This window comes from Papio anubis, chromosome 20, assembly GCF_008728515.1.
Source record: "Papio anubis isolate 15944 chromosome 20, Panubis1.0, whole genome shotgun sequence".
NCBI lineage: Eukaryota > Metazoa > Chordata > Mammalia > Primates > Cercopithecidae > Papio > Papio anubis.
Window position 1 is genome coordinate 36510404 of NC_044995.1, and position 27745 is coordinate 36538148.

Genomic DNA, 27745 nt, shown 5'->3' on the forward strand with positions numbered 1-27745 from the left:
TGACCCCCAAAATCTGAGTTTATGTCCTAGGACAAATGGCTTTCCAGCCTCCTAGCCCGCAGCTTCGCTCAGTTGGTAGAGCCCCTCATTCCCATGCTGGGGTCTCCACGTGTAAGCGTCTGGCTGAGTTAGGGGGTGGAGGGTGGGGTAGGTCTGCATCCTTTGCTTTTATTCTACAAAAACAGAACACTCAGCAAAGGGTCTTTGGGCAAGGGAGGAAGGAAGGGGCTTACAGGGGTCTGAGTTTACAAAACAACAACAAAAGTAAGCAGCCTCGAGCCCTACGATCCAGCCTCACGCCTCAGCAGTCTGCCCACATGAGCTGAGGGCCTCAGGTGGGTGATGTCCGGGTTAAAAGCGCTGACGTCAGGCTCCAGATTTCCTCAATTTGGAAGCCTGCCAGGGGTTCAGCCAGTTGGGGGTGAGCCCTGAGTCAGAGGTGGGGCTTAGGTCCTCTGAAGGCTCAGTGGGCAAGTCCTGGAGACCTGGCTCTGCAGGGGCGTGGCCTGAGGCCCTCAATCCGCAGGATCCTGGGGGCGGGGCCTGAGCCCAAGTGGGCAGGGCCGAGCCTGGTCCCTCAAACAGGACAGGTGCGAGAACTCAGGGGGCGGGACCTAAGCCTCAAAGGGCGGGATCAGACCCCCTAAGGGGGGGAGCCTTGCCTTGAGGGGCGTGGCCAGCACCATCAGGCTGCTCAACAGCGGTGCCTGGTCATCCAGGAGCTGAACCTGAACTTCGAGGGGAGTGGCCTATTCCCTCGGGATCTTTGGGGCGAGTCCTGGTCCTTCGGGGGCGTGGCCTCGGCCCGTCTGGGAGGGGCCTGGACCCCTGGGATCCGCAGGGATCGCGCCCACGCTCAGGCCCGCGGAGGCAGGGGCTCCACCTTGAGCCAGATCCCACTCTCCGTGCGCAGGATGAGCTCCGGCTTCCGCCGCACCTTGCGCGTTCGGTCCACACTCAGGCGGAAACGTAGCAGTGTTAGTGCCACAACCACGCGCATCTCGGCCATGGCGAAGCTCTGTCCGATGCAGTTCCTGGAGGAAGAGGGGACAGGGCTCAGGCCCAGCTTCTGCGTGAGCACTGGTCCCTGGGCGTCACATGCCTCCTTCGAAAATGAAGCAAGCATCCTGGGCTGGGTGAGGGTTAAAGTGAAACTCCACGCTGGGTGAGGGTTAAAGTGAGACCCCACGAATCGCTCAATTAATGTGACCTTGGGGTTGAGTGTCTGAATCCCGGTGCAGCCTCTTACTAGCTGTGTGTCCTGGATACATGGCGCCCCCTCTGAGTCTCAGTTCCTTCATCTGTGAAAACGGGGACAAAGGCATCATAGAGCCAATGGGAGCGTGGGAGCCCAGAACTCAGGGCCTGACACACCGTCGGTGCTCAATACCCAGGATGCTATTGCAGAGTCTGATTTGGGGGCCTCCTGGCGCACTGGGGAGAGGGTGCCGGGTTTTCAGAAAGGACGCCTGGGTGCCATCTGGTCTCTGCTCCTGAGAGGCACATTCCTGATCTTTCCCTGCCTCTGTTCATCCACAGCTGGCTTGGACTGGGGGAAATGGGTTACCTGGGTCCTGCAGAGAAGGGCACGTAGGCCAGTGGAGAGCGCTGCTGTGGGTTGTCCGGGTCAAAGCGGTAGGGGTTGTACACCTAGGGAGGAACAGCCTGGAGATGAGTCTGGGGGCTGCCCCAGACATCCCAGCCTGGCCCCCATCCCTGAGCCTCTGGGGGTCAGTAAAGATGGATGGAGAGCACCTCAGGGCCATCTCTTCCATTCCAACTTGCACTTCCTGCAATGCAGCCACACCTGCCTCCTTCTGTTGGTCACACGCACCAGTGAGATTCCACCTCAGGGCCTTTGCACTGCTATTTCCTCTGCCTAGAACAGGTTTCTCCTTGATCCTTCATCCACTAGGGTCTCAGCTCAAACATCTCCTCAGCAAGCCCTTTCATAACCACTTGAGCTAAAGTGCCCCATCCACTAGTTTTTATCTCTTTTTTTTTAATTTATTTGTTTGTCTGTCTTTGTTTGTCTTTGTTTGCTTGTTTGTTTGTTAGAGTCAGAGTCTCACTCAGGCTGGAGTGCAGAAGCAGGATCATAGCTCATTGCAGGCTGGGCGCGGTGGCTCACGCTTGTAACCCCAGCACTTCGGGAGGCCAAGGCAGATGCTTCATCTCAGCTCAGGGGTTCAAGACCAGCCTGGCCAACATGGTGAAACCCCGTCTCTACTAAAAATACAAAAAAATTAGCCAGGCGTGGTGGCACATGCCTGTAATCCCAACTACTCGGGAAGCTGAGGCAGGAGAATCTCTTGAATCCAGGAGGTAGGGGTTGCAGTGAGCTAAGATCACACCACCGCACGCACTCCAGCCTGGGCAACAGAGCAAGACTCTATCTCAAAAAAATAAATAAATAACCATAGCTCATTGCAGCTGGGCCCAAGCGATCCTCCTGCCTCAGCCTCCTGAGTGGCTGGCGCTGCAGGTGTGCATCACCATGGCTGGCTAACTTTTTTTTTTTTTTTAGAAATGGGGTCTCACTGTGTTACCCAGGCTAGGCTGAGCTGGAACTTCTGGCCTCAAACAATCTTCCCACCTTGGTCTCCCAAAGCACTGGGATTACAGACACAAGCCACCACATTGGGCCAACTTTTTCCTTTTTGGTAGAGATGGGGGTCTCGCTGTGTTGCCCAGGCTGGCCTCAAACTCCTGGGCCCGAGCAATCCTCCCACCTCAGCCTCCCAAAGTGCTGGGATTATAATCGTGAACCACTGCGCCTGTAAACTGGAACTGGCCCAGTTTTTCTTTCTTTTGTGCATGTATCAATACCCAAAATCTTATTTATTTGATTATTATCTTCCCCAAAACTTCACTGTGAGCCCCGTGAAGACAAAGACAGTATCATCCTCTATTTTCAGAGCCCAGCACACACTTTGGCACACAGTAGGTGCTCAATAAATATTTTCTGCCCTAATGCATTAACAATGAGCGGGTGAATAAATGGCTAAATGCGGAGTGGTGAGGAGTGTGTGCACTCAGGCCCTGCATCCGGCCCTGCTCTCTGGCTCCCTGGGGCGCAGGGGAGGGGAGGACCTGAGGGCAGGGAGGATTGGGGCAGGCACTCACCTTGGAGTCAGGCCACACTGTGGGGTTGTGGTGGGTTCCATAGATGCTGACCAAACAGATGATTCCTGTGGGGAAAGATGGGATCAGTGGGGCCAAGGGGAGCCAGGGCCTCCTCCAGAAACATCCCCCCAACCTTGGGTCTCCCTAGAGCCATGATGTTCCCATGAGCCATCTGCCACCACCTTCTGTCCATCCTTCTCTAAAAAATTCTGCTGCCCTATACACTCTTCCTGCCTTTCCCTAGGAGAACCCTATCATCTTCTTTCTGGCTGCCACACTGGCCACATTGGGATCTTTCTTACTCGCAGATCTGACATTGCTCCTCTTCAGCTCAAGCACCTACATTGGCTCCCTGCTACCCCCAGGATTGAGTTCAAACGCCATCACCTGTCCAGGCCTTTCACAATCTGCATCCTGAGGCTGTACTCCATAAACATGCTCACTCTTTTACTTCCACACTCCAAGCCTCACCTCCCACATTCCCTCCTCCAGGCAGCCCTCCCTGCATTCCTCCCCATATTTGAGCTACTCCAGCCCCTGTCTCTCCCTTTAGCCCATTCCTGATTCCATATGCCTGGGAACTATCTGTGCCCTGCTGTATCTCCCCCAGAATGGGCAATGCTCAAAACCTGAGCCAGGGTCCCCAGTATCAACCAAGACAGGGCTTGGTCTCCAGGGAGTAACTGGCAACTGAATGAAACAGACCCTCCCCAACTGTACCCTCACAGGCCCATCCTTGTGACTCTGCTTCCTTCCTTTCCACCTGGACTAACTGGGCTCTATCTCCCTGCACACACAACTGCGTTTCCTCCAATACCCCAGAAGCAGCAGGCACACAGAGAGCTACCCCATCTGCAGAGATAGTGCACCTAGGGCAGGCATGGCCAGGCCCCTGTGGACAACAGAGCAGCCACAGCATTGGAGGCAGTGCACCAGCAGCAGGGGGGAACATGGCGGGCACCTTTGGGGATGATGCGCCCGTCTGGGAGCTTGATGTCCTCCGTGCATTGGCGAGAGACAAGAGTGACAGGTGGGTACTGGCGCAGGCTCTCCTTAATGCACATAGTTGTGAAGGGCAGCTGAGTCAGATCGTCCCTGGGAAGAATGGAGATATAAGTAGAAGCCGAACCACCAAGACACCACCTCCATGAAACACACACACACACACACGCACACACATACACACACACTCAGGGGCAGCTGGGCAGGAAACCAGTCTAGGATTTTAGACTTGCCCCAACTTCTGACATTTGCAGTTGTCTTATGCACAGGTGGGCAGTACTAATATTTAGTGTTTTGTGTATCTCGGGTCCCTGCAACCTCAGCCTCGCAGGTTCAAGCGATTCTCCTGCCTCAGCCTCTTGAGTAGCTGGGATTACAGGCATGTGCCACCACGCCTAGCTAATTTTTGTATTTTTAGTAGAGACGGAGTTTCACCATGTCGGCCAGGCTGGTCTCAAACTCCTGACCTCAGGCAATCCACCCACCTCAGCCTCCCAAAGTGCTGGGATTACAGACATGAGCCTCAGCACCCGGCCAGTACTAATACTTAGGATGCAAAGTATCTGAGCACAGACCACTCAGAATAGCACTAGCACTGGGCCCTCTGCTGGACCCAGCATTAAGTCTTTAATTGATGAATTATGTGGAGGCCCAGGTGCACCTAGGTGAGGTGCGAGGACAGCCAAGGGGACTCAGGGCAACAGCAATATGTCAGTTTATATGGTCCATTTCTGTACTTAAAAAACTGGTGCAGGACAGGTGTGGTGGCTCTGGCCTGTAACCCCAACGCTTAGGGAGGCCAAGGTGGGCGGATCATCTGAGGTCAGGAGTTCAAGATCAGCCTGGTCAACATCGCGAAACCCCATCTTTACTAAAAAACACAAAAATTAGCTGAGGGTGTGGTGGTGTGCACCTGTAGTCTCAGCTACTGGGGAGGCTGAGGCAAAAGAATTGCTTGAACCCAGAAGGCAGACATTGCAGTGAGATGAGATCACACCCCTACTCTCCAGCCTGGGTGACAGAGTGAGACTCTTGTCTTAAAAAAAAAAAAAAAAAAATGGTGCAGGCCAGGCATGGTGGCTCATACCTGTAATCCCAGCACTTTGGGAGGCTGAAGCAGGTGAATAACTTGAGCCCAGGAGTTCATGACCAGCCTGGGCAACAGAGACCCCAACTCTACCAAAAGTTTAAAAATGAGCTGGGCATGATGGCACACACCTGTAGTCCCAACTACTCAGGAGGCTGTAGTGAGCTACGATCATGCCACTGTACTCCAGCCTGGGCCACAGAGCGAGAGCCTATCTAAAAAGAAAGGAAGGAAGGAAGGAAGGGAAGGAAGGAAGGAAGGAAGGAAGGAAGGAGGGAAGGAAGGAAGGAAGGAAGGGGAGAGAGGAAGGAGAGAAAGAGAAAGAGAGAGAGAGAAAAGGGCATTATCTCCTTATCATATTATTGACTTAATATTTTTTCCTTTGGACTTTAGGGCCCAAAATTGGGCTAATGATAACTCTTGGTTCATGTTCTAGATTAGATTAGTTTCTTTAAATCAACAGGTTCTCTTTCTTTTTTGGTGGAGTCTTGCTGTTTCGTCCAGGCTGGAGTGCAGTGGCACAATCTCGGCTCCCTGCAACCTCTGCCTCCCAGGTTCAAGCAATTCTCACGCCTCAGCCTCTCAAGCAGCTGGGATTACAAGCACACACCAATACACCCGGCTAATTTTTGTATTTGTAGTAGAGACGGAGTTTCACCATGTTGCCCAGGTTGGTCTTGAATTTCTGGCCTCAAGTGATCCACCCGCCTTGGCCTCACAAAGTGCTGGGATTACAGGCATGAGCCACCTCACCCAACCCAGGTTCTCTTTCAAAGAAATTTCATGGCTGGGCACAGTCGCTCACGCCTATAATCTCAGCACTTTGCGAGGCCAAAGTAAGAGGATCACTTGCACTCAGGGATTTGAGACCAGCCTGGGCAATACAGCGAGTCCCCATCTCTAAAAAAAAAAACTTCAAAAATTAGCCAGTTGTGGTGGCACACACCTGTGATCCCACCTACTCAGGAGGCTGAGGCAGAAGGACTGCCCGACCCCAGGAGTTTGAGGCTGCATTGAGCAGTGATTGTGCCACTGCACTCCAGCCTGTCTCAAAAAAAATAAACTTCATCTTGCTATAAAGGGCGAACAGCCTCCCTGGCATAAAGGTATTCATCCGTACAAACACCACTGTGAAAGCAGTAGCATGTTATTAAATTGTGGCTATACACCAACTCCTGCTCAACTCTCTAAACCTGAGACATCTTCTCTCTTTGTTAAAAAGGAAGATTAGCAAAGCGTTCAGGATACAGTTGCACCCCACTGAGCATGTACCCCTGAGGCCATAATGTAAAAGGTTGAAATAGAACCTAAAGGAACCTTCTCACTATGTGAGTTGATGCTATTTAATGCTGTGGCTTTGTTTTCCTTTCTTTTTTTTTTTTTTTTTGAGACAGGGTCTCACTCTGTCACCCAGGCTGGAGTGCATGGCATAATCTTGACTCACCACAGCCTCCACCTCCTGGCTTCAAGCAATCCTCCCACCTCAGCCTCCCAAGTAGCTGGGACTACAGGCATGCACCACCCCGCCCAGCTAATTTTTTTTTTTTTTTTTTTTTTTTTTTTTTTGTAGAGACGGGGTTTTGTCATGTTGCCCAGGCTGGTCTCAAATACCTCAGCTCAAGCAATCCACCCCCATCAGCCTCCCAAAGTACTTGGATTACAAGTATGAGCCACCGTGCCCAGTCTAACGCTGTGTTTTCTTTTCATCACCCAGAATCAGCTCGACATAGCATGAATCTGATAGAGACCGGGTTATTTGTTCTGATTCTCCACTTCCTCCCTGAATTAGAACTATATACCTGTACCCTTTGTCATATGATTCTGCAGTGCCTTCTGCTCAGGTAAGTGGAGTATATATATGTCCTGCCCCATTCATGCTGGGCTTGGTCACATGACTTGTTAGCCAACGCAATGCTCTAGTGCCAGCAGAGCTTTTATTTTTATTTTATTTATTTATTTATTTACTTTATCTTTTTTTTTTCTCCAGGTTTTTTTTTTTTGAGACAGAGTTTCACTCTTGTAGCCCAGGCTAGAGTGCAGTACAACCTCAGCAACGTCCACCTCCCAGGTTCAAGTGATTCTCCTGTCTCTGCCTACCGAGTAGGGGGGATTACAGGCACCCGCCACCATGTCTGGCTAATTTTTGTATTTTTAGTAGAGATGGGGTTTCACCATGTTGGTCAGGTTGATCTCGAACTCCTGACCTCAGGTGATCCACCCACCTCGGCCTCCCAAAGTGCTGGGATTACAGGCATGAGCCACCTCGCCCGGCCCAAGCAAAGCTTTTAAATTTCGTGACTTTTTGTGCTTCTGGAATCTGCCTTGAGAAGAACACGACCCAGGGTAGCCTCTGGTCCAAAGAGAACAGAGAGGAAGTATATGAAGCAGATCTGAACCCAGCTCTTAGTTTGGAAGCAACTCCACTCCACTTAGCTAAGAGCAGCAGCAACTAGAATAATGAGCAGACAAGAGCAAGAAATATGTGCATACAAAAGCAATAAGTAACTGCTGGCTGTAAACCACTAAGTTTGGGAGCTGTTTGTTATGCACCATTACTGCAATAATTGCTGACCAGGACACTTTGAGAACTTCTGCATTATGAGGCAGGCATAGGCACTATCACCATGCCCATTTTATAGTTGAAGAAATTGCAATTCAGGAAGCTAAAGTGGCTTGTCTGAGGTCACACAATCAGTAAGTGGGAGAGAAGAGGCTTACACCCAAGGTTCTGGCCTCAACCTGCCCCCTCCATTCCCCTGAGCTCGCACTCACCACTCCAGCTCCTCCAGCTCCCGGCCTTTCATGACTTCCTGAATCTCTTCCCGGCATTTCTCCTGGTATTCTGGATACTTTGCCAAATTGAACAGCACCCAAGAGAGCCCACTGGATGTTGTGTCGTGACCTGCAGGTAGATGAGGGTATCTGAATGGAGGCTGCCTGAAGAAAGCAGAGATGCTATCTGCAGCCAATGATGCCCCTTCCTGCCCTCCTCCAGCCTCACCCCACATCCTCACCCTCAAACATGAAGGTGTCTGCCTCAGCTCGGATATCTTCGTCTGACAGTTCCTTTCCATCTTCATCCTGGAATGGGCAGTAGAGGGTGCTCAGCCCACTTCATCCCACCCTCTGCATCCTAGGGGTTCCTCAAAACTCAGATATCTCCCCCCATCTTTTTTTTTGTTGTTGAGACAGAGTCTCACTCTATCACCCAGGCTGGAGTGCAGTGGCGCAATCTTGGCTTACTGCAGCCTCCGACTCTCAGGTTCAAGTGATTCTCGTGCCTCAGCCTCCCGAGTAGCTGGGATTACAGGCACATGCCACCACTCACAGTTAATTTTTATATTTTTAGTAGAGATGGAGTTTCGCCATATTGGCCAGGCTGGTCTCGAACTCCTGGCCTCAAGTGATCCACCTGCCTCATCCTCCCAAAGTTCTGGGATTACAGGCGTGAGCTACCACACCTGGTTTCCCTCTCTCTCTCTTAAGCCAAGCTGTGGGGGGAATTATTCCAGGAAGATGGAAATATGCAACTTGTCTAATAAAGATGGAAAGTGCCCAGTCTGGTGGCTCACGCCTGTGATCCCAACACTTTGGGCGGCCAAGTTGGGAAGATCCCTTGAGCCTAGGAGTTCAAGACCAGCCTGGGCAACATAGTGAGACCCCATTTCTACAAAAAAATAATTAGCCAGGCGTGGTGATGCATGCCTGTAGTCCCAGCTACTGGCGAAGCTGAGACAGGAGGATTAAGCCCAGGAGGTCAAGGCTCCAGTGAACCATGACTGCATCACTGCACTCCAGCCTGGGTGACAGAGCAAGACCCTGGGTGAGAGATGCTGGTGAGGCTCTGGAGGAATAGGAACACTTTTACACTGTTGATGGGAATGTAAATTAGTTCAACCATTGTGGAAGACGGTGTGGCAATTCCTCAAAGACCACTTGACCCAGCAATCCCATTACTGGGTATATAACCAAAGGAATATAAATCATTCTATTATAAAGATACATGCACACGTATGTTCATTGCAGCACTATTCACAATAACAAAGACAGGAATCAACCCAAATGCCCATCGATGAAAGACTGGATAAAGAAAATGTGGTACGTATATACCATGGAATATTATTATACAGCCATAAAAAGGAACAAGATTATGTCCTTTGCAGGGACCTGAATGGAGCTGGAAGCCATCATCCTTAGCAATCTAAGGCAGGAACAGAAAACCAAACACCACATGTTCCCACTTATAAGTGGGAGCTGAACAATGAAAAAACACGGACGCAGGGAGGGAAACAACACACATTTGGGGCCTATCAGGGCGGCAGTAGGAGGGAGAATATCAGGATAAATAGCAAATGCATGCAGAGCTTAATACCTAGGTGATGAGTTGATAGGTGCAGCAAACCACCATGGCACATGTTTGCCTAGGTAACAAACCTGCACGCCCTACACATGTCTCCTTGAACTTTAAATTTAATTTAATTTAAAAAAAATTTTTTTTGAGACAGAGTTTCTCTCTTGTTCCCAGACTGGAGTGCAGTAGCGCAATCTTGGCTCACTACAACCACTGCCTCCCAGGTTCAAGCGATTCTTCTGCCTCAGCCTCCAGAGGAGCTGGGATTACAAGCGCATGCCACCACGCCCGGCTAATTTTTTTTTCTCTTTTTAGTAGAGACGGTGTTTCAACATGTTGGCCAGGCTGGTCTCGAACTCCTGACCTCAGGTGATCCTCCCGCCTCAGCTTCCCAAAGTGCTGGGATTACAGGCATGAGCCACTGCGCCCGGCTTATCCTAGAACTTTAAATTAAAATTTTAAAAAACAAGAAAAAAGAAAAGAAAGATGGAAAGAGGGACAGAAAGTCAACAGTGAGGAGAAGAAGGGAGTTCCTATTTCTTGAGCAGCCTCTAACACCAAACATCCCACTGGATGCCTGACAACCTTGTGATCAGGTTTTATGATCACCATGGTATAAAAGGAGAAACTGAGGCTCGGGAAGACAAGTCATATGACTAAGGTCAAACATCCACTAAGCGACAGAGCCAGGACTGGAATCCAGGACTATTTGAATCCAGAACCCAAAAGGTCCACAGACACACCAGTGAGTGACCATACAAGTGTCTCATCTCTTCAAGGTCATGTCCCTCCCTCCCTCCCTCCCTCCCTCCCTTCTTTCCTTCTTGACAGAGTTTCACTCTTGCAGACCAGGTTGGAGTGCAATGGCATGAGCTCAGCTCACCACAACCTCCAGCTCCCAGGTTCAAGCGATTTTCTTGCCTCAGCCTCCCGAGTAGCTGGGATTACAGGTGTGTACCACCACACCTGGCTAATTTTGTATTTTTAGTAGAGACGGGGTTTCTCCATGTTGGTCAGGCTGGTCTGGAACTCCCGACCTCAGGTGATCTGCTCACCTCAGCCTCCCAAAGTGCTGGGATTACAGGTGTGAGCCACCGCACCCGGCCCAAGGTCATATATTTCATTTTTGCAATTTTGATGAGCTGAATGGTGCCCTGCCCACCCCTACCCCCACCCCCACCCCCACCCCGCCCCACCGCTAGAATTCATAAGTCCTAACTTCCAATACCTCAGACTATGACCATGTTTGGAGAGAGGTCTTTGCAGAAGTAATCAAGACAAAATGAACTCATTAGGGCAGGGCCCTAATCCAATGTGACTGGTGTCCTTATACAAAGAGAAGAAGACAGAGACAGGCACAGAGGGAAGATGATCCACAGACATAGGGAGAAGACAGCCTTCTGCAAGCCAGGGAGCAAGACTTGGAACAGATTCATCCTTCATGGCCCTTAGAAGAAACCAGCCCTGCAGATACCTTGATCTTGGACTTCTAGCTTCCAGAACTGTGAGAGAATAAATTGTTGATGTTTAGGCTATTTAGTTTGTGATACTTTGTAATAGCAGCCCAAGAAAACTCACCCAGTGAGTCTTACATGTTCTGACCCCATCCCAGACCCATGTGAATTTTTTTTTGTTTTGCGTGTGTGTGTTGTTTTGTTTTGTTTTGTTTTGTTCTGAGACAGAGTCTCGCTCTGTTGCCCAGGCTGGAGTGCAGTGGCACCATCATAGCTCACTGCAGCTTCCAACTCCTGGGCTCAAGCCACACTCCTGCTTCAGCCTCCCAAGTAGCTGGGACCGTAGGCATGCAGCACCACACCCAACTTATTTATTTTTTGTAGAGACAGGGTCTCCCTGTGTTGCCAGGCTGATCTCCAATTCCAGGGCTCAAGCAATCCTCCCTCCTCGGCCTCCCAAAGTGCTAGCATTACACATGTGAGCCACAACGCCTAATGGAGTTCTAACATTTATCATTTTATACGCAATTCCTGGAGAGGCCATCCAGGGCAGGGCTCCACCCTCCAGGGCCCAGCCTCACCCTGGCCAGGAGCAGCACATCAATGAAGTCCAAGGTCTTCCCCTGCTTGGACTTAAGCCAGGCCTCAGCCCCCTGCTGACGCAGTGCCCGCCGCCGTTCCTGGATAACTTCAGTGGTGAAGTGGTGTACCATGTCACAGGCCTGCCGGAACCTCCGCCCATCCGCTGAGCGATAGTAAATGAAGTCGAGGTAATGGTGCAAGCGATACTGACGCCGGACAGCCAGAGCACTCAGTTCAATGATAGCGGAGATATAATCACTCATCTTCCTGCCAGGGAGAAAGGAAGCCATGAGTGTAGCCCCTTCCCCCAGCACAGCACAGCCATGGCTTGGCTAAGATAAGCCTTAGCCATGGCTAAGACCCATGGCTTGGCTAAGATAAGCCTTCACTCCCCATTGAGTAGATAACAAAGAGAAACCCTATATTAACTCTATTTTTATTTCATTTATTTATTTTTTAGATAGGGTCTTGCTCTGTCACCTAGGCTGCAGTACAGCAGCATAATCATAGCCCACCACAGCCTCGAACTCATGAGCTCAAGCGATCCTCCAGCCTCGGCCTCCCAAAGTGCTGGGTTACAGGCCTGAGCCACCACACTCGGTCCCATATATATTTTTAAACAGGCCCAAAGAGGGATAAGGACTTTCAACATAGGCATAGTCATTGTAGCATCACTAAAGCTAAATGGTTACACTCCTCAGCATGGGAGAAAATATTTGCAAATTATATATCTGATAAGGGATTAGTACCTAAAATAAATAAAGAATTCTTAAAACTTATTTTAAAATGGGCAATGGATATGAATAGGCATTTCTCCAAAAAAGACAGAAATGACCAATGAGAATGTGAAATGATACTTAACAGCACTGGTCACCAGAGAAATGCAAATCAAAGCCACAATGAGATACTACTTCACCCCACTAAGATGACTAAAATCAAAACTTATAGTAACAAGTGTTGGGCTGCACTCCAGCCTGAGCAACAGAGCAATACCCTATCTCAAAAGCAAACAAACAAAACAACAACAACAACAAGCAAGTGTTAGTGAGTATGTGGAGAAACTGGAGCTCTCACACTCACTGGTTGGAAGAGCAAAATGGTACAACCACTTTGTACCATGTTGAAACCCACTGAAATAAAGTTTAGCAGTTCCTCACAACGTTTAAATTGGAATTACCATATGACCCAGCAATTCTGCTCCTAGGTATATAGCCAAGATAATTAAAAATACATGTTCACACAAAAGTTTGTGCATGAATGTTAATAGCAGCCTTATTCATAGTAGTCAAAAAGTGGAAACAATGTCTATCGATGGATGACTGGATAAACAAAATGTGGTATTATGTGGTAAATGGAATATTATTCATCAATGAAAAGAAATACATAACCGATACATGCTACAATATGGATGAGCCTTTAAAACATTATGCTGGGTGAAACAAGCCAGACACAAAAGTCTGTATGATTCCATCTGTGTGAAATATCCATAACAGGCAAACCTACAGAGACAGAAAGTAGATTGGTGATTGTCTAGACCTGAAGGAGAAAGGAAAGGGCAAGGGTTGCTAAAGTGTATGAAGTTTCTTGGAGTAGGGGGAGGATTGATGAAAATATTCTAAAATTGATTATAGTAATGGTTGCACAACTCTGGATATACTAAAAGCAATTCAGGTGTATTCTTTAAGTGAGTAAATTGTATAGTATGTGAACTGTCTCTCAATAAAGCTTGTATTAAAATAATAATGATAATAATAATGGGTGAAGCATGCTTGCAGGGAGCTGTCCTCAGTCCTGAAGTGGGCTTGTTTTTATGCCCTTATTGCAGTCTGTCGTTTTCTTGTTTACTTACTTGTTCATGGTTACTGCCTGTCTTCCTACTGAAATGGAAGTTCTAGAGAAGCAACATCTTGTCTTTCTTGTTGACTATGGTGTTCCCAGCACCTAGTTCAGGGCTGGCCCTTACTAGGCACTCAGTAAATATTTCTTGGATTAATTAATTATTTAATTTCTAAAGCCATCTTTAATTATTTAATTACTAAGACCATCTCTGCCTTATCCAACTGGAACACGTCCTATAATGCCTAGAGTAACAAAGTCATTAGCTTGTTACTGAGGACCTACTATGTGTGGCAAGCTTTGCATTAGTTGTCTCCCTTATTCCTTATGTCCCCACTTAGACTACAAACTTCACAGAGCTGTGACTGTCTGTTGTTCACCACCCTGTCCTCAGCAGCAATATCATGGTGCCAGGCACATAGTGGGTGCATAATTAATATTTGATGAATGAATGAATGAATGAACCAAGGCATTGATTATTTGATTCATTTACTCAATAAATATTCTCTGAGCATCAATTATGTGCCAGGGCAGTGCTACATCATTTTATCCTTAAAGCATCTCTCAGAGAGTACGAGATTGACATCCTTTTTTTACAAATAAGGAAACCGAGCCTCAGAAAGTGGGGAGGACACTGTCCAAAGACCACACACTCTTCATAGTGGAATGAAAAAATACTAGCATTTACTAACATTACCTACTATATACCAAGCCATTGATTCACATTATCTCATTTAATTCTCACACAATGAGTCTGGGGAAGGAATTATGATGTCCATTTTTTTGATTAAAAAAAAGTGAAGCTCAGAGAGATGGTCAGTTTCCTGGAACCACACGACCCATCCGTGGCAGAGCTCCCATAGGCCAGAGTTGTCTAATGCCTGGGAGTTCTCTTTCTCCTGCCACTATCTTGCCCCTAGAGCAGCTGGCTCCACAGTCCCAAGAAGGGTCACACTCACTCTTGGCAGTTGCTGTTGTAGCTGAAGACACATTTCTGAAGACTGTCCAGGGTCATGAGGCTGATATGCTCAAACATATCAAGGGAGACCACTGAGCCCTCTGCCAGACGCCGCCATTTAGCCTGGAAGAGAGATACATGGTGACTGTGCATGGAAACCAGAGACAGGGAGTCAGCCTAACAAGGACCCGACTGCATTTTCACTACGAGCTCATTTTATAGATGTGAGGCCTCCTGACATCACATGGCTTGCCCATGCATGAGTTGGAGCCTGAACCAGCCTCACTCCCAGGACACCCTCTTCCCACAAAGCCTTGGGACTCACATGCATAATGTCAGTGCACTGGTTGAAGATCTTCATGTAAGGCTTCAGGATGTCAAAGTGGAAGGCAGGTGTCAGCAGGCGACGGTGCCGGCTCCACTTGTCACCTTTGCTGAGCAGCAGCCCATCCCCTGGGCCCAGAAGACTGAGGTTAGGGACCTCTCCTGTTACTCTGAAACCCTCCAAGGAACCCCACGCTCTTCCCTCTCTTCTCTGAAGCCCCAGCCCCAGCCTACCCACTGGGCACTCACCTAGCCAAGGTTTTAGGAAGCCATAGAAGAGGTCATCCTTGGGGGCGATGGCAGCTGTGGAGGGCAAAGGGCCAATGATGACTCTAAATAGAGTCCTTCCTTCCTTCCTTCCTTCCCTCCCTCCCTCCTTCCTTTCTTTTTCTTTCTCTCTTTCTTTCTTTCTTTCTCTCTGTCTCTCACTTTCTCTCTCTCTCTCACTTTCTCTCTCTCTCTCTCTCTCTCTCTCACTTTCTCTCTCTCTCTCTCTCTCTCTCTTTCTTTCTTTCCGGAGTCTCACTCTGTCACCCAGGCTGGAGTGCACTGGTGCGATCTTCACTCACTGCAACCTCTGCCTCCCAGGTTCAGGTGGTTCTCCTGCCTCAGCCTCCCGAGTAGCTGGGATTACAGGTGCCATCATCACGCCCAGCTAATTTGTTTGTATTTTTAGCAGAGACAGGGTTTCACCATGTTGGCCAGGCTGGTCTCGAACTCCTAACCTCAAGTGGTCCACCCACCTCAGCCTCCCAAAGTGCTGGGATTACAAGCATGAGCCACCATGCCTGGCCTCAAAACAGAGTTCTAACTCTTGACCTTTGCTTATGACTTCCTTAGGCCTCCTCACTGGGCTCTGACCTCCCACTGTATTCCTCCAGTCCATCCTCCACACCTACCCAAGAAAAATCCTTATAAAACACTGATCTCAATATGAGCCTCCCCTGCTCAAACGCCTCCCATGGCTCCCCATTGCGCTTGTAAAAATTTCAGGTTCAGCCTGGCGTTGAAACCCAATTCCATCTGGCCCCTGTATGCCTCTCCCACCTCATCCTTCAACATACACCAGATAACCCTATTCTCATCACATGCTGTGGATCACCTCTGAACCTTGGTCAGGCTGAGCTGTCTATCCAGAATAGCCTTCTTCACCTGAGCCTTCCCCTAATCCACTCCCTTTTTTTTTTCTGCCAGCTCAGGTCATCTGAATCACACCTCCTGTGCTCCCAGCCTCCAGCCTCACCCTCTCCAGTGTGTCCCTCATGATAGCCCCAGGAGAATCTCATCTGACTATCAGATCTGACCATGCCCCTTCCTGCTCACACACCCATCACTCTCACATACCAGCCCATTTTCAAAGCCCTGAATGATTTGCCTTTGTCCAAATCTCTCTCAAGACACCTCTGTCTTCCATCCCCCATTCGACATCACAGAACTAACACCACATAACCTTTTTTCTTTTTTTTCTTTTTTTTTTTTTGAGATGGGGTCTCGCTCTGTCACCCAGGCTGGGGTGTATGGTGAGATCATAGCTCACTGCTGCCTCCAATTCCTAGATTCAAGTGATCCTCCCACCTCAGCCTCCCGAGTAGCTGGGACTACAGACATACGCCACCACACCTGGCTAATTTGTTAATTTTTTGTATAGACAGGGTATTGCCATGTTTCCCAGGCTGGTCTTGAACTCCTGAGCTCAAGTGATCCTCCAAATTCAGCCTCCCAAAGTGTTGAGATTACAGGCATAAGCCACCATGCCCAGCCACACCACAGAACTTTTCTCAGCTCCCCAAAAAGACCACGTGCTCTCTCTTCTCTGAGACTTTCCACCAGTTGCTCTCTCTGCCTCAAACACTCTTCCCTCATCCTGTAGTCTCAACTTGAATGCTTCTCCCCACCCCTGACCCAGCAATCACTCTGGATTGTATCCACTTAGTTACAAGCTCCTTAACAGAAGGGTTCATGTTGATCACTGATATATTGTGCTAAATAAATTTTTATTAAATGAATAAATAAGTCAATCCAAGGATGGATGAATGAAGGAATGGATGAATGGGTGGATGGATGAGTAGATGGACAGATGAGTAGTACATGGATGGAAGAATAAGTGGATGGATGAATAGCAGATGGATAGATGGTGGGTGGGTGGATGGATGGATGAATGGATGGTTGGATGGGTGGATGGTGGATGGATGGATGAATGGATGGATGGATGGATGAATGAGTGGATAGGTGGATGGTGGATGGATGAGTGGATGAATGAATGCATGGATGGATGGATGGATGGATGGATTCTCCTTCTATATACTGAACAGATTTGGGGCTGAATGGGCAGAGGCCCGGGAAGGATGTATCTGAAATTCGAGTGGTATCACTTTTACCTGAATGTGACTCAGCCACCTACACACACACACTCCCTAGGAATTGGCCAGTTGCGTACATAATCATCTGCCCACTCATCCTCCCATTCAACACACCTCTTCTGCTGCCTTTCTGTGCCCAACCCAAGTTGAGTGATGCTGGGGACCCACAGATGGCTCAGCTCTATGTCCTCCCTGGAGGAGCTCCTGAGCAGGGCAGGAAAGGGAAGCAGAGGCATCCAACTACCAAGAAGGTAGAAAGTGTGGTAGGTGCTAAGGAGGGCTCAGAAAAAGGGCTGCTGGAAGTCAGAGCAGGCTTCCTGGAGGAGGCAGCATTGAAGAGGAAAGCAGGAGTCCAGTCACTCCTCTCCTCTCCGCGCTCTGGACTCCAAGATAGGTTCCACAGGGATCTTTCTGACACCCAGATCTGGTCAATAGCTGCCTTGTTCAAATACCTCCCATGGCTCCCTGTCACTCCTAGGATAAAGTACAAGTGCATTCACTTTGCAGTCCAGTTCCTGCTTAACTGTCAGTCTCATTTCCTATTCCCCCCAATGTATCACCTTCACTGCAGCCACCCTAAGTCACCTGAATTTCCCTGGAATTTTCACACATCTGCATCAGTGCACTGGCAGGACTTTCCATCTGGGACTCCTTCTCTGGCAAACTCCTAGGCATCCTTTAAGGCCCAGCATCACTGACACCTCCTCCAGGAAGCCTTCTCCAAACTCCCTTCTCAGCTGAACCATTGCTCTCTCATCCTCAGGTTCCTTTTCCACTCCAACTCTGACCACTCAATGCCAGGAAAGTCTGTGTCCACGTTCCTCACCAGTTTCCCCCTCCGGCAAAAAGGAGATGGTAGTCCAGGTGCCATGATTCACACCTGCAGTCCCAGCACTTTGGGAGGCTGAGGCAGGAGGATCACTTGAGCCCAGAAGTTCAAGACCAGCCTGGGCAACACAGCAAGACTCTGTCTCTACAAAAATGTTCTTTAAAAAGAAAAAAAAAAGAGGGAGAGATGAGATGGTGTATGAAATACCCCCACACAGTGCCAGCATGGAGAAACTCATGCTCAGAAAACTGCATATCACTGTGTTTGAGAGCTTGGGTTCTGGGCTAGCCAGGTCTGCGTTCAAATTCCAGCCCTGCCACTAACTAGATATGTAAGCCTGGACATGTTACCACTGCCAAAGGAGAAAATAGAACAATCCTCCCTCATGGTATCCCTATAAGACTCAACAAGCTCTTGTGTTCCTGGCACATGGTAGGTGCTCATTAAACATGTGTGTATGTAAATATATAATTGACCAACTGTTGGCTATTTTTATTACTATGATTAAAATGATGATTTATTGGCATCAAGAACTTGTGAGATAAATGTTTAGGTTTCCTGTTAATAGAAAATTAATGCAAGCCCTCTGTGGAAAACAGCAAGGTGATTCCTTAAAAAGTTAAGTACAGAATTACCATATGACTTGGCGATTCTACTTCTAGGTATCTACCCAAGAGAGAAATGAAAACATATGTCCACCCCAAAACTTGAACATATATGTTCATAGTAGCATGATTCACAATAGCCAAAAGGTGAACAGATAAACAACAACAACAAAAATCCATACAGTGAAATGAAGTCAGCCCTAATGACCAACCTGGACAATATAGCAAGACCTCATCTCTACAAAAATAAAAATAAAAATTAGCTGGGCATGGTGGTGCGTGCCTGCAGTTCCAGCTACTCGGAAGGCTGAGGCAGGAGGAGGATCACTTGAGCCCAGGACTTCAAGGCTGTAAAGAGTTGTGACTGCACCACTGCACTCCAGCCTCTGGGTGACAGGGTAAGACTCTGTCTCAAATTAAAAAAAAAAAAAGAAGAAGAAGAAACTGATTCATACTGCAACGTAAATGAACTTCAAAAACATTATGTTGAGTAAAAGAAAACAGACACAAAAAGATCACATTTTGTGTAATTCCCTTTCTATGATGTACCCAGAATAAGCAAATCCATAGAGACAGAAAGCAGATTCAAGGTTACCAGGGGACGGGAGGAGGAGGGAAATGGGAAGTGATTACTCAATGGGTATAGAGTTTTTTTATGGGGTGATTAAAACTTTTGAAGCTGGAGAATGCTGGTGGTTGCCCAACATGGTGAATACACTAAATACCACTGATTGTTCACTTGTAAATGGTTAATTATATGTTACATGAATTTCACCTCGATTTTAAAAAGATGATACAAAAGCAAGCCACAATTATATGTCTATATATCATGATGTTCTCTATAAGGCACGTTTACCTACTTTCTCTCATGAAAATTTCCTAGTCCAAAGGCCCATAAGATGATAGGGGAAACTGAGGCTCCAACAGGCTGTGGGCCCTCCTCCTGGCTCAAGGGCTATGGCAGCTCCAAGCTCAGAGCAGCAAGCTACTCCCAGGTGTGGCCCCAGGAGGTCCTGATCAGGGGTGGAGTCTGTGACTGGAGCCTGATCTGTGTAATTCCAGGTGGGGGCACCCTGGGGCCAAAAGGCCTCACTCCAGGCTGACTCACAGCCCCACCCTCTCCATCCTGGAGTTCCCTATCTGGCTTCTCTGGTGGGGAACGCAGAACATCCCTCCCTCCACTGGAGGAGGGGAGGGCAAGAGGCTTAAGCATCTACTACATGCCAGCCCCTCCTGGGGCGCTACTCCTTGGTCTGTTTGGAGTCTCAGAACCAGGCAGGATGGTGGTCAGGAAACTGATGCTCTGAGTGGGAGGAGGAGGGAGGAAGAAGGAGAAAGAAGAAAAAGAGAGGCCGGGCACTGTGACTCACACCTGTAATACCAGCACTTTGAGAGGCCGAGGCGGGAGGATCACTTAAGGTCAGGAATTCAAGACCAGCCTGGCCAATATGGTGAAGCCCCGTCTCTACTGGAAAAAAAAAAAAAAAAAAAAAATTACAAAAATTAGCCAGGTGTGGTGGTGCACACTCGTAGTCCCAGCTACTCGCGAAGCTGAGGCAGGAGAATCACTTGAACCCGGGAGGCAGAGGTTGCAGTGAGCTGAGATCATGCCACTGCACTTCACTCTGGGAAGAAGAAGGAGAAGGAGAAGGAGGAGGAAGAGGAAGAGGAAGAGGAGGAGGAAGAGGGAGAAAGAAGAAGTAGAAGGAGGAGGAGGAGAGGAAGAAGAAGAAGAGAAGGGAGGAGGGGGGAAGAGGAGGAGTAGAGAGAGAAATAGAAGGAGGAGAAGAGGGAGGAAGAATAAAGGGAAGGAGGAAAAGAGAAAGAAAAACATATATTAAAAAGGCAGAAGAGAAACCTTTATTAGTACCTATCCATATTATTTTTTAACTTTTTTTAAATTTTTTTAGAGACAGAATCTCACTCTGTTGCCTATGCTGGATGCAGTGGCATAATCATAGGTCACTGCAGCCTCAACCTCCTAGGCTCAAGCAATCTCCTACCTCAGCCTCCTGAGTAGCTAGGACTATAGGCATGCACCACCACACGTGGCTAATTTTTAAAAATTTTTTGTAAAGATAGGGTCTTGCTCTGTTGCCCAGGCTGGTCTTGAACTCCTGGGTTCAAGTGATCCTCCTGCCATGGCCTCCCAAAGTGCTGAGATTGCAGGCATGAGCCACTGCACGTGGCCTCTTATCCACATTATATTATTCAGCCTTCACAACTGCATCCATTTTACAGATCAAAACCTGAGACCCAGAGAGGCTAGATAAGTGGCTGGGGTCTCACAGCAAGCATGTGCCAAAGCCAGAATTTGGAGCCAACCCAACTCAGTTCTGGCCCGGGGCTCTTCCCACAAGTTGATACTCATCCCTCAGAAGAGTCACTTCTCCCTCCCAAGGTCTAGGTTTTCCCCTTAGTTCAATGGGGATCGTCATCCCTTTACAAATGTAATAACGGGAGACAAAGAGGCATCGAGAGGGAATAGCTGCAGAAGGGGAGGATGGCAGCTTCTTCTTTCACAGCTCCTGGGTGGCAGCCCTGGAGATGGTCCCCAGATGCATGTTTGTAGAGGCAAAGCTGGGACAGAGATCCTAAAATTCCTGGAATCCCCCCCCCCTTTTTTTTTGAGAGACTAAGTCTTGCTCTGTCACCCAGGCTGGAGTGCAGCAGTGGTGCAATCACAGCTCACTGCAGCCTCCAACTGCTGGGCTCAAGCAATCCTCTCACCTCAGCCTCCTGAGTAGCTGGGACTACAGGCACGCACCACCACACATAGCTAATATTGTTAAATGTTTTTGTACATTGATGGAGTCTTGTTAGATTACCCAGGCTGGTCTTAAACTCCTGGGCTCAAGTGATCCTCCCATCTCAGCCACCCAAGTAGCCGGGACTATAGATGCATATCAGTGCCACTGGGTAATTATTTATTTTTTTCGAGGGACAGGGTCTTACTATATTGCCCAGGCTAGTCTCAAACTCCTGGCCTCAAGCAACCCTCCTGACTCAGCCTCCCAAAGTGTTGGGATTACAGGTGTGAACCGCCACACCTGATCTACTGGAGCTCATTGGTTCATTTGAGAGTGAGCTCTCTCAGGTGTTCTCTGATACCTCTGGAGGTGCCCAGGTAATATGGTTTTGTTGTGTCCCCATCCAAATCTCATTTTGAATTATAGTTCCCATAATCCCCATGTGTCATGGAGGCATCCAATGGGGGGGGGTAATTGAATCATGGGGGAGATTACCCCCATGCTGCTGTTTCCATGATAGTGAGTGAGTTCTCACGAGATTTGATGAATTTATACGGGGCTTTTCCCCCTTTAATTTGGCACTTCTCCTTCCTGCTGTCATGTGAACAAGGACGTGTTTGCTTCCCCTTCCGCCATGATTGTAAGTTTCCTGAGGCCTCCCCAGCCCTGCGGAACTGTGAGTCAATTAAACTTCTTTTTTTTGGGAGCCAGAGTCTTGCTCTGTCATGGCTGGAGTACAGTGAAGCGATCTCGGCTCACTGCAAGCTCCGCCCTCCCGGGTTCCCGCCATTCCTCCTGCCTCCCAGCCTCCCAAGTAGCTGGGACTACAGGCGCCCTTCCTGCATGGCTAATTTTGTATTTTTAGTAGAGGCGGGGTTTCATTGTGTTATGGGATGGTCTCGATCTCCTGACCTCGTGATCCAGCCCGTCGGCCTCCCAAAGTGCTGGATTACAGGCAGTGCAGCCATGTAGCTTCCAGCACATGGTGACTGGGGCGGTCAGCATGGGCACAGGCATTCAGCCAGGTGCCAGGCCCTTGAGGTCCCTAAAGGTCCATGAGGAAGATAGAGCTGGACACAGACATACCCAGGTCCAAAGGGTTAGGACTGAGAATAGGTCTGTCTGGGAAGTCAGGGAAAGACTCCTGGAGGAGGCGGCCATTGGAGCTGGGTGTCAAAGGCTGAGCAAGAGCTTGCCAAGCACACTTGGGAGTCTCACATCTTGGGATAGGTGTGGACTGCACAAGGAAGAAGCAATTCTTCCACATCTCCCTCCCTGCCAGTCAGAGTCAGCCCAAGTAATGACAACTGAGTTGTCCAGGCTGCAGGCTGAGTCACCAAGAGTCCTGGCCATAATGGGAGTGTCAGAACCAAATGATGGGAGTGCCATGGCCAGGGATTGAGTAACACTTACTTAACAAAACCATGGGGAACAACTGCCTATCCAAACATGCTTGGCTCTGACTGCCAGATGGATGGACATTCCCTCGAAGTTCCTGGAACTCTTAGTCATTGTCACATCTTTGCCCATACCATTCTCACAATCTGGATTGCCATTCTTGCTTTGGTGAACTCTTACTCATCCTTCAAAGCCCTATTCAAATGACCCTTCCTCTGGATATCCCACCTGTCTAAAATCTCAGATAGGCTCTGGGAGTTGAGGACTCACACGTAGCTCAGAGGCCCAGTGCACCTACCTGAGGCTCCCAAAATGGGCTTGATGTAATCAGGGTGCACCAGAACCAACAGCGGCAGGACAGGTCCCATCCACACCAAGAGTATATGGTGCATGTTATCCAGTACCTTCTTCTCATCTTGAAGGCCCGCCTCATTTGGAAGGTACTGCAAGAGGTAAGGGAGGAGCAATGAGGAGGTACCCAACCCCAGCTTCCCCCACTGCCTTCCTCCTGCCACCTCTTGTAGTCTCAAAACAAGCCCAATAGTGCTACATGATGATTTTAGGCAGCTGGCTGCACCTCCCTGGGCCTCCATTTCCTCATCTGAAAAAATGGAGAAGAATCAACTCTCCTTCTGAGGGCAGTAGAAAGGATTCATGAAATAACAAAGCAAGAGCCCCAGCATGGGCCTGACACTGGCTGATGTTCAATAGCTAAAAATAGTAGCCAAATGTAGTGGCTCACATCTGTAATCCCAGCACTTTGGGAGGCCAAGGCAAGCAGATCACCTGAGGTCAGGAGTTCGAGACCAGGCTGGACAGCATGGTGAAACGCCGTCTCTACTAAAAATACTAAAATTTGCTGGGCTTGGTGGCAGGCGCCTGTAATCCCAGCTACTCAGGAGACTGAGACAGGAGAATCGCTTGAACCCAGGAGGCAGAGGTTGCAGTGAGCCGAGATCATGCCATTGCACTCCAGCCTGGGCGACAAGAGCAAAACTCCGTCTCAAAAAAAACATGCCTGTAATCACAGCTACTGAAGAGGCTGAGGCAGGAGAACCACCTGAGCTTGGGAACTCAAGGCTGCAGTGAGCTTCGACTCAGCAAGGTCGAATGATTTTTCTGAAGTTACAAGTTAAGTAGGTGACTGTTCTGGTTTAGGCTCCCCCAGAAGGAAGTCCTGAGACAATGGTTCTAGAGCAGGTAGATTATTTGGGGGATGGTCCCCAAAAACATGGGTAGTGAGATAGGGAAAGAAGACCACCAGTAAACAATGAGTTGTCAAGGAAATTACCACCAAGGGCAACCAGGGCTCAGTCCCACTGGGGAGCTTTGGAGGACAGAGTAGCACATTGCATCTCAGAGTCATCCCACCTAAGGGCGAGGGAGCTGGGGTATTTATGTACCAATGCCCATCAGTCATTGGCTGAGGGTCACTCCTAGGGGCGTTAATTCCCAAGCTCACAGAACAAACAGTGGCAGAACAGGCACTGGGACTCTAGGCATGCACCACCAAGCCCGGCTAATTTTAAAATATTTTGTAAAAACTGGTTCTTGCTATGTTGCCCAAGCTGGTCTCAAATTCCTGGGCTCAAGCAATTCTCCTGCCTTGGCCTCCCGATGTGCTAGGATTGCAGGTGTGAGCCACTGTGCCCAGCCTTTATTTCACCTGCAGAATGGGCTCCAGCCACCAGAGACAGCCCCTAGAATGCAGGAGCTGGCGGCTGGACGTCAGGCCACTGCATCCAAAAATGGGTTGAGAGGAATATGGGCAAGCTTTGGCATCATCTGCAAAGCTAGTACCTGAACCCAGGCCGCCTAGCTACAAAACTGCACTTCCTCACCTGTTGTATGAGGCAGGAAAGCTTCAGGCTCAACGTCAGAAAAATCCAAGTTCAAACCCAACCTCAGGTGCTGTGTGACTTTGAGCAAGACACTTAACCTCTCTGTGTTCAAATCTATAAAAGTATGAATCCATGAAATAGGACAGATCCATCCCCACTTCACAGGCTGTGAGAATTAGAGAAGAGTTCAGATACAAAGGAGCCTAACCCAGTGCCTAGCCAGTGATAAGGTTCAGCAATTGCCAAATGAGTAAAGCAACAAATGACCCCTTTCTAGCTCCTGTGTCTCCTTCTCCGTCAGGCTCAGCCCTGATTTTGTCCACACCCAAGCCTCAATTGCAGCCTCACCCAGCCCCCATGGGCCCAGGAGCTGGGTTGGACCTACAATGTCAAGGCTGGGCTTTAGAGCTGGCCCTGACCAACTCCTTCAGGCACTAGAGCCTGGCCACTCCCTCTAGGACAACCATCAAATCCAGAGAGGGTTTTCTAGAGTAAGGGCATTGGAGATGGGGCATGAAAAATGAGTAGAAGTTGATCTAGCAGAGAAGGATACCTGGACAGAGAGTACAGTTTTGGCAAAGGCCTTGGAGATGGGAGCCTTGTTACAGAAGTGGGAAGTGATTTTATGGAGCTAGGGAGGGATGGTGGAACAAGTGAGGAGGATGGAGGTTGAAGCCAAAAGGGCCTTGAACACCGGCCTTTTTCTGAATGGCAATAGGGAGCCATGGAGGGTGTGTGAGCAGGGGCAGGGATGTGGTTAGATCCAAGAATCCCTCTGGGGCCAGGATGGGAGATGGACTAAAGGGATGAAACTGGAGGTAGGAACTCAAGGAGGAGGCTAGACCATGGACCATCAGGAGAGGATAAGGCCTGAGCAGGGGTAGGGGATGGAAGAAATGAAGGAGAAAACTCCAAAAGGGAAAGTCCAGCCTATCTCATCCACAAAGTAGAGGCATCAGAGAGTAGAACTAAAAACAAGGAGGCCGAGCACGGTGGTTCACGTGATGTCAGGAGTTTGAGATTAGCCTGGACAACATAGTGAAACCCTGTCTCTACTAAAAACACAAAAATTAGCCAGGTGTGGGGGCCTGGGCTTGCAGGCTTGCAGTCATAGTTACTTGGGAAGCTGAGGCAGGAGGATCCCTTGAGCCCAGGAGGTAGAGGCTGCAGTCAGCCATGATTGTACCACTGCACTCCTGCCTAGCTGACAGAGAAAGACCCTGTCTCAAAAAAAAAAAAAAAAAAAAAAGGAAAAGTCCAACCTATCTCATCTAGAAACTAACTACAGAAAGTAGAGGCATCAGAGGGTAGAACTGAGAGCATGGAGGCTGGAGCTTGACATGCTGGGTTTGAACCCCAGCTCTGCCACTTACAAGCTGTGTGACCTAAGGTCAGCTACTTAACCTCTCTGTGCCTCAGTAATCTTCCATGCAAAATGGGGCTAGTCATGAGACCTACTTCCTAGAATTGTCAAGAGAACTGAATGAGTTAATATTTGTCTGGAAAAATACTTGGCACATATCTGCAAAATTAAAAAGGACTCAGCAGGCTGAGGCCAAAGGATTGCTTGAGCTTAGGAGTTCAAGATCAGCCTAGGCAACATAGCGAGACCCTGTCTCAAAAAAAAAAAAAAAAAAAAAAAAATTCAATGCAATAAAGGGATAAGAGTCCTGACCTGGGACCACAGCATTCAAGGGAGAACAGTGGAACCACACTGAGAAGAGGATGTGTTCCCCTCCCCACCTCCATCCCTACCCTGGGATTCCAAACTCCAAAGGTAAAGGTACCTGTTGCTACAGTGATAGCTATAAAATTATAGAGAGTTCTTTTTTTTTTTTTTCTTAGAGAGACAGGGTCTCACTAGGTCACCCAGGCTAGAATGCAGTGACACAATCATAGCTCACTGCAGCCTCAAACTCCCAGGCTCAAACAATCCTCCTGCCTCAGCCTCCCAAGTAGCTAGGACTACTCCACTGCACTCAGCTAATTTTTGTAATTTTTCTTATAGAGATGGGTTCTCACTGTGTTGCCCAGGCTAGTGTCAAACTCCTAAGCTCAAGCAATCCTCCTACCTCAGCCTCCCAAGTGGCTGAGACTACAAGCGTGTACCACCACACCCATCTAATTTTTGTATTTTTTGTAGAGACGGGGTCTCACTATGTTTCCCAAGCTGGTCTCAAACTCCTGGCCTCAAGCAATCCTCCCACCTCAGCCTCCCAAAATAATTCATCTTTAAAGTTAGTTCTGCCTACTCCCAACTGTGTGACCTTGGATAAACTGCTTGCCCTCTCTGAGCCTCAGCCTCATACTCCATCATATAAATCTGCTGCTAGCCCCAAACAGATTCTTGGGAGGCTGTGGGAAGCCAGCAGGCCCGCCATCCTTACCTATTACCCTGCACCTGCCCAGCCCAGCCCAGTCCTGCCTGGCCACACTCACCATGCCCAGGTGGCCCAGCAGCCAGTTGCGCCGGGGAGGCTGGGGGAAGCAGCGCAGCCGGCGGCAGGTGATGTAGAAGCTCCGACAGAGCCTCAGGAACCGCAGCAGCAGGCGGAACAGGAAGAAGAGTAGTAAGAGGAGAAGGCTGGACACCGCGTACATGCGGAATGTCGTCTTCTCCAGCCCCAGGAGGTGCAGCAGGTGGTCTGTGATGGGCAGCATCCTGGGGACACACAGGGTCAGGGAATCGGTGCCATGCACAAGATGATGACCCGTGGCGTCAGGCATGGTGTGCCTAGTGCACAGCAGGTTCCCAGCACACGTGAGTTTGAGACACCAAGGATGCCTCTTCATTCCCCAGCCATGACCTCCAGCCAGCTGGACAGATGGATGCACTCAGGGCCCTGCTCATATGCTCTTAGCCTTGACTTTTGCAAGGTCACGCTCTTGACTTCTCTACCATAGGGCATTCTCTGCCCATGCATAGCCGGTCAGGCTGGGAAACCAAGACCCCCCTCCCAAAGGAGCAGCTCTCAACCAATGACTGAGGCTCATTGGTGGATAAATACCCCAGCTCCCTCACCCCTTAGGTGCAATGACCCTGAGATATAGGTTCCACACTCACTCCAGGCTTCCCCGTGAGATTAAACTCCAGCTGCCCACAGTGGAAACTCCCTATTGGCCACGTCCTTTCCCCCTTTTTCTTTTATCTTTTTTTTTACTTGAGATGAGATTCGCATAACACAAAATTAATCATTTTAAAGGGAATAATTCAGTGGTATTCAGTACATTTACATATCATG

General features: G+C 48.9%; 1 protein-coding gene across 1 annotated transcript; it reads right to left on the reverse strand.

Annotated features, from left to right (window-relative positions):
* LOC101005596 (cytochrome P450 4F22) lies at positions 1 to 27745 on the reverse strand. The gene is made up of 12 exons (XM_003915076.4): positions 26943 to 27745; positions 22961 to 23105; positions 14970 to 15023; positions 14722 to 14849; positions 14398 to 14519; positions 11602 to 11869; positions 8230 to 8296; positions 7988 to 8117; positions 4088 to 4221; positions 3127 to 3191; positions 1568 to 1650; positions 1 to 1034 (listed from the first exon to the last, which is right to left on the reverse strand). Exons 1-12 carry the CDS (start codon positions 27294 to 27296, stop codon positions 857 to 859), a joined length of 1728 nt encoding a protein of 575 aa, XP_003915125.3. The 5' UTR covers positions 27297 to 27745; the 3' UTR covers positions 1 to 856.

Excerpts from the sequence above, each read along its gene's own strand:
- LOC101005596 (XM_003915076.4), bottom strand. The coding sequence starts at position 27,296 with ATGAAGAGGCATCCTTGGTGTCTCAAACTCACGTGTGCTGGGAACCTG. Across the intron at positions 15,024-22,960 it reads GCCCATTTTGGGAGCCTCAG|CTGCCATCGCCCCCAAGGAT; the intron begins GTAGGTGCACTG and ends TGCCCTCCACAG. Across the intron at positions 8,118-8,229 it reads AGACACCTTCATGTTTGAGG|GTCACGACACAACATCCAGT; the intron begins GTGAGGATGTGG and ends ATCTACCTGCAG.